Source organism: Chiloscyllium plagiosum, chromosome 50, assembly GCF_004010195.1.
Source record: "Chiloscyllium plagiosum isolate BGI_BamShark_2017 chromosome 50, ASM401019v2, whole genome shotgun sequence".
In the NCBI taxonomy this organism is placed as follows: domain Eukaryota; kingdom Metazoa; phylum Chordata; class Chondrichthyes; order Orectolobiformes; family Hemiscylliidae; genus Chiloscyllium; species Chiloscyllium plagiosum.
In genome coordinates, this window is record NC_057759.1 from 1,133,313 (window position 1) to 1,139,984 (window position 6,672).

Below are 6,672 nucleotides of genomic sequence, written 5' to 3' on the forward strand. Positions count from 1 at the left end.
TTTGGGGGGAAATTGCAGTCTTTGAAGAAGGAGGCCATCGTGGTCAACATCCGTCGTCATTTCTGCTCCCACCCCCACTCCAGCTATCACCCTCACCTTAACCTCCTTCCGCCTATCGCATTTCCAACGCCCCTCCCCCAAGTCCCTCCTCCCCACCTTTTATCTTAGCCTGCTTGGCACACTTTCCTCTTTCCTGAAGAAGGGCTCATGCCCGAAACGTCGATCCTCCTGCTCCTTGGATGCTGCCTGACCTGCTGCGCTTTTCCAGCAACACATTTTCAGCTCTGATCTCCAGCATCTGCAGTCCTCACTTTCTCCCACAATCTTAATTGCAAGTCATTGGTCAGATCACATTTGTGTTCAGTTCTGTGCACTTTATTTAAGGAGGATCCTCAAGTTCTGGAGGGGGTTCATAGGTGACTGAGATCCAGTAAATCTCCAATATTCAGTTGTGGTTTTGTGTCTGAGTGTATATTACAGAGCATAAACTCTGTAAATAAACTCTTTTCGATGATGCTTAATTGTATTACATTTCAGTCTTAGTTTAATTTTACTGTGTGTGTGTATGCATGTGTACAGGAGCCTTTATCAGGCACTGCTGGGCACTGTATATCCTCAGCTGTGATAAGTGACGCTGAGAGTCAGTTCATATCTGAAAACAATTGAGGCCAAATTTTATTCTTTTCCTTTCAGCGTTCAGTGGCTGAGTGAGAGTGAGTTTACTCTTGTGCTGCCACTCTGTATCTCAGTTCATGTCTCCTATAGTGAATGGGAAACAGCTGAAGTTCATAAAATGTTAGTGCCTGTAGGAATCATGTGCAAGTGAAAATGCAACACACTGCAACAGAAAGGATTCTGTGCTGTTCTTCAGAGACAAGGTAGGAAACACAATAGCCCTTTTGTATCTTGTACTGTGCAGAATCTAACAGTGATGATACAAAATGTAGGTCTTCAGAATGCCATCAGTTTTTGTTTCAGTGCATAGTGATGTACTTCTATCAATTTGGTGAAGTAACAATCAGTGTAAATTGAATCCATTTGCAACAAAGTGAAAGGGTGACAAACAATTCAACTGCATTGGAGCTGACTGACCATAATGTTCCATGTACAGAAAAGACAATTAGCCAATTCACTTCTATTTTCTGATGTAGACAGAACATTACCCGGCTCTGTCGTGTGATGATGCACCATTAGCAGTATTATTGTGTTGCTTTATAGTAGCGAGGAGGAAAGGAAAATAACTTGTATATTTTGTCATGCAGTGCAGAATATGTAAACTGCCAAATTCAGTTTATGGAATAATCAACACTGTTCAACTCTGCTTGAAAATAAAATGAACAGTTTTATAAACCTACCAATTTTGGCTTTCTCTCCCCCCCCCCCCCAACCCTTTTATCCACTGCTTTGAAGAGTGGTTATTAGATTCCATTGATGCATTCTGAAAATTGTAGCCAGATTTCTCGCTTTTTTTCGTGATACATCCGAGGGAGAGGAAGGAGGAATGCAAAACTTTTTGTAGCAAATTGCAACAAATTGTGAAAGAAGTACATAATTAACTAAAACAAAGTTTCTGGTTGGACTGAAACAGACAAAAGTGAAACTGAGTACTGCAGATGCTACAAACCCACCGACTCCCACAGCTACCTGGAGTACACCACTTATCACCCTGCCTCCTGCAACGACGCCCCTTATCCCAATTCTTTCACCACCATCGCTGTATCTGCTCCCAGGAGGACCAGTTCCACCACAGAACACGCCAGATGGCCTCCCTCTTTCAAGACTGCAATTGCCCCTCCCAAGTGGTGGTTGATGTCCTCCAGTACATCTCGTCCACTTCCCGCCCCTATGCCCTCGAATCCCACCCCTCCAACTACAACAAGGACAGAACTGCCCCCCCAAGTCCTCACCTTCCACGCCACTAACCTCTGGAAACATTGCATCATCCTCTGCCATTTCCGCCACCTCCAAACGGATCCCACCAACAGAGATATTTCCCTTTCCACTTTCCGTAAAGACCGTTCACTCCGCGACTACCTTGTCAGGTCCATGCTTCCCAGCAACCCACCCTCCCCTCTTGACACCTTCCCCTGCCACAGCAGGAATTGTAAAACCTGCGCCCACCCCCCATCTCTGTCCAAGGTCCCAAAGGAGCCTTCCACATCCATCAGTGTTTCACCTGCACTTCCACACATCATTTACTGTATCCATTGCTCCCGATGCAATCTCCTCGACATTGGGGAGACAAGCGCAAGACGATCACCGCCATGGATGTGGTGTACGCTCTGAAACGCCAGGGCCGCACTCTCTATGGATTCGGCGGCTGAGCATAAAGCGACCCATTTCCAGCGAACCCAAAGGCTCTTTTCAGAGCCACCCAAACTCTCCGATAGAGAGCGGAGACCTGAGGACGGGGAAGGCAGCGCATAGGGAGGGGATAGCGTACTGTTGACGGTAATTTTACATATATCGCGATTATAAAATTATTTCCATCCTGAAAATGTACTAATAGCGTGTTCTGCGAGTGGGTGGACTCTGAATCGCACCGTGACTTGTAATTGTAGCAGCATTACGCCGTTTCTCCCATCTAGTTTGTTCTACAATTCGATCATGGCTGATATTTCTCAAACTTCTTCTTGTGTCTGCTCCTCGTAATCTTGGATCCTCTTTCTGGTGAATACCTGTCTATCTCAGAAATAACATCAATGCGTACTTGGCTGTCCATGCCATGAATAGTAATTTGTAAAAACTTATTTTGGAATCCAGATATTAATGTTACATATTGCAGTATTCATATTTCTTCGGCTCAGTTTTGTTTCTGGGAGCCTGCGGACATGTTATCTTGCTCGTTCATTCCATCTGCCCGTTCAGGCAGCGATTACAAATTGTCTTCGGGCAAGTAATAACCTGGATGAACTAGGAATGTACTGATAAAGTGTGGTTCTGTAATTTTATCCGTGTACACTGTATTAACTTTTAAGGTGTTTCAATCGGCGGGCACAAGTTCGCTTGCTCATCCTGAGAGAGCCGGAAGCAATAGAGGACATTAGTATTTCTAACGGAAGTTAGTTAAAAACAAAACTGGCAGGCACCGGCAGTGAATTTTGTAACTAATGAGATATTCATTCAGGGATTGCGGAATTTATGAGAAAATATAGTAATAAGAAGTGTGATTTTAAGATCAACTTTTGGTATTGGGTTAGATATTTCTGGAAAAACACCATCTCCTCATTGACTCCCTTTGCGTTAACATGGCTTGTGGTGAGGTGGAGGCAGGAGAGAAAAGGAAAAAGATGGCGCCAAGAGATCAACGGCTTATTTTCAAATTTAAAAATGCCTGCCATCACGTATAAAAGGGCAGCAAGCTTTACAGAGGAGAATGCATGAGCAGGTACACGTTGATTGCTTTTTCGATTACGAAATTAAAGATCAGACAATCTCACTTTACCCCATTGCCGCCTTTACAGCTGAAAAATGCCTCACTGGTGTTCAATCTGCTCTGTCTCTCCAGAGGCAGGGGATAAAAGACTGGATATGAACCGAGCAGCGAATAAAGCGCAGAGGGTCAAGGACTAACCCGTTACTGCACTGGGTCAACCCAGCTCTCCCTACAGCATTTAAAGGAAATGTGAATCTAATCTGAGGTCAAACGCGACCGGGGACGTTCGTGCCACCATTCTAAACTCCTATTAAAGACAGAGATCACTCAGGCAGTGACCGTTCAATACGAAATCCTGTAGGTCAGGACATTCTTGCAATCGCAGTTTATGACAAATGCTTCCTTAGCCAGTAACCGTATCCAATTAAATGGAGCGCGGAATTCATTGATGTGCGGTACAAAGGCGAGAGTTATCCACATTAAATAATGAATCCGACAGAGAGTTTAACTCCTTTCACAGATGCTGTGAGTGGCTCTTAAAAGAGCCTTTGGGTTGTCAGATTCAAGAATACTCTCTTCACTTTTTAGCAGATCCAGCAGCGGAAGTTTTCTTGGGCAGCAGCACGGCCTGGATATTAGGCAGCACCCCGCCCTGAGCGATGGTCACCCCTCCCAGCAGCTTGTTGAGCTCCTCGTCGTTGCGCACGGCCAGCTGCAGGTGCCTGGGGATGATGCGGGTCTTCTTGTTGTCCCGGGCCGCGTTGCCGGCCAGCTCCAGGATCTCAGCCGTCAGATACTCCAGCACCGCAGCCAGATAGACCGGCGCTCCGGCACCCACACGCTCAGCATAGTTACCCTTTCTCAGGAGCCTGTGAACACGGCCCACCGGGAACTGCAGGCCAGCCCGGGACGACCGAGACTTCGCCTTGGCGCGAGCTTTCCCACCGCCCTTTCCTCTTCCGGACATGGTCACAACCTCACAAGCACTTTCACAGAGAATGCTGCACTCCGCCCACATTGCGGCCTCTTATACCTTCGGGAGGAATGGTGGGGCGGCGATTTCGGATTGGTCCCATTGTCCAGCCCCTCCTAACGTTGTTTCAATTCCCAATCAGATATCTGCCTCATTCCCCAATCGGGGGAGGGCACGGGGAGGAAGGCGGAAAGTACCGGCGCCAAATCATCAACCGCCTTCTTTCCAATTTGAAAAGCCCGCCAATTTACAAACAAAGGATTGTGTTTTACGCTAAAAAAATGAAGTACAAAAAAACTGTGGACGTTTCAAAACACTTACTACTCGGATGTTAATTTACTTTTATTTACAAATGTATCCTTGACACGATCTGTCTGTCCCTCATTTGCCCACCCCTATCTGTCCATTTCTGATCTTGAGAATGGGTCATTTTCTAAACCTTGTGACGAAGCTGAAACAAATCAGGCTAAACTCTGCAGTCTGCAGACTGTCTTTTCACATTCTCATTAACACCCCGGAATGTTTATAAAGCGACACACAAAGTCGTCCTCCCTGATCGTTCTCGATCAGATTCAGCAAAAGTCACCAGGCAGCTGTTATGGCGTTCCCTCGGTTCCCTTTGAAAGCCTCTCCCCAACAGCAGAACGTGCTTTACTTTTTGCATTCTGAAAAATCAGATTAAACCCGCGCATTGGCAATGTTTCAAAAAAGGGTAAAACACGTGGGACTGGAAGCTGTGGGCACTTCCGTTTGGTTTGCCAGGGTGAAAACAATTGTTAACATTCCACCACGGCTTTTAGCAACTTGAACAAATAAGATGAAAAACGACTCCCTGACGTGTAATCTGCTCTCTCTCTCTCTACAGACAGGGAAGGGGCTGTTTATAAAGTCGCTCCCCACCTCGTCAATATATCAAAATCAAATATGTGACTAAAGATACCTGGTCAAGAATCTCATCAAATTGCAAAGCAAGTATAAAAGCGAATGTAGTTCGAAAAGTTAAAACACTTTATCACGAATCACATGAAAATTAAAACAAACAATCCTTAAAGAAATGGTTCCGCTGTCTCAGGAAAGTTGTGGGTGGCTCTTATAAGAGCCTTTGGGTTGTGGATGTATGTATGCTTCAGTGCAATGCTGTCCCTCACTTGGAGCTGGTGTACTTGGTCACCGCCTTTGTACCCTCCGACACGGCGTGCTTGGCCAGCTCCCCGGGCAGCAGCAGCCGCACGGCGGTCTGGATCTCCCGGGAGCTGATGGTGCTGCGCTTGTTGTAATGGGCCAGGCGGGTATTTACTCAGTTTCAGTCAATCATTAGCATGTCAGAGAGCAAATATCGCAACATCTCGAAGTTTCTGATGAAATGGATGGTTAATCTTTTTTTTCACTATATCCCTGGTACGTCTCAGTAACTTATAACTGAACCGATCAGTATGTGATCTGTGAGCACATACATATCAGTAAGTTTACAATAAAGTGTTTGGTGAATGATGCCTCTCATTCCTGTCATGTAGATACAGTATCTTTGCTGTAGTTATTAATTTCTTTTAGGCTTGTGTCACTTTAAATATCTTCTAAAGACCATTAGAAGCATGAGAAGTCTTTGACATTTCTATCTGCCTGTGTGTACTCTGTCGTGAGAACAGATCACAAAGGCTTTAATTATGGTCTTCACCTCATTTTGATGTTTTGTGTCCATAACCAAAGACTCCCTTATGTATCAAAAAAATATGGCTACATTAGCATAAATTAAGCTGATAACTCAACCCTAACTGCTCTCTATGGAACAGTACAAGGGAGAATGTTCTACATTTCTTTCTTAGACAGAAGACTTCCTGTTCAAAACTGTGTCTCTTACTGTGAATTCTCTCATGAGCAGTGACATTCTCCCAGCATTAACTCTGTCAACTCCCTTCAGATCATTTTCTTTTGTCCTAAAGGTCATACATTGTTCTTCAAAACTCCAATGAGAATACGGCCAACTATTTTATATGTACAATAAGAGCCTATATATCAGTCTGCAGTTCTACGTTTCTGCGATATGAATATGTGAGTGAAGTTATCACCCTATACCTCATAGAAGCATAGAGATGTACAGCATGGAAACAGACCCTTCAGTCCAACCCGTCCATGCCGACCAGATATCCCAACCCAATCTAGTCCCACCTGCCAGCTCCCGGCCCATATCCCTTCAAATCCTTCCTATTCATATACCCATCCAACTGCCTCTTAAATGTTGCAGTTGTACCAGCCTCCACCACATCCTCTGGCAGCTCATTCCATACACGTACTACCCTCTGCGTGAAAAAGTTGCCCCTTAGGT

The 6,672-nt window shown here is 45.1% G+C and overlaps 1 protein-coding gene and 1 long non-coding RNA gene across 4 annotated transcripts in view; one reads left to right on the plus strand and one right to left on the minus strand.

Annotated features, from left to right (window-relative positions):
• Positions 1-2,744: 2,744 nt before the first annotated feature.
• LOC122544555 (histone H2A-like) lies at positions 2,745-4,601 on the minus strand. The gene has a single exon (XM_043683871.1). It carries the CDS (start codon positions 4,392-4,394, stop codon positions 3,954-3,956), a length of 441 nt encoding a protein of 146 aa, XP_043539806.1. The 5' UTR covers positions 4,395-4,601; the 3' UTR covers positions 2,745-3,953.
• A 1,704-nt stretch (positions 4,602-6,305) lies between these two features.
• LOC122544654 overlaps positions 6,306-6,672 on the plus strand; it is a 12,390-nt gene continuing 12,023 nt past the window's right edge. For all 3 annotated transcript variants that reach the window (XR_006310415.1, XR_006310413.1, XR_006310414.1), the window contains exon 1: positions 6,306-6,398. This is a non-coding gene — a long non-coding RNA (uncharacterized LOC122544654). The remainder of the gene's footprint in view (positions 6,399-6,672) is intronic.

Bases quoted from the DNA above. Each gene is read 5' to 3' on its own strand.
- LOC122544555 (XM_043683871.1), bottom strand. From the start codon at position 4,394: ATGTGGGCGGAGTGCAGCATTCTCTGTGAAAGTGCTTGTGAGGTTGTG.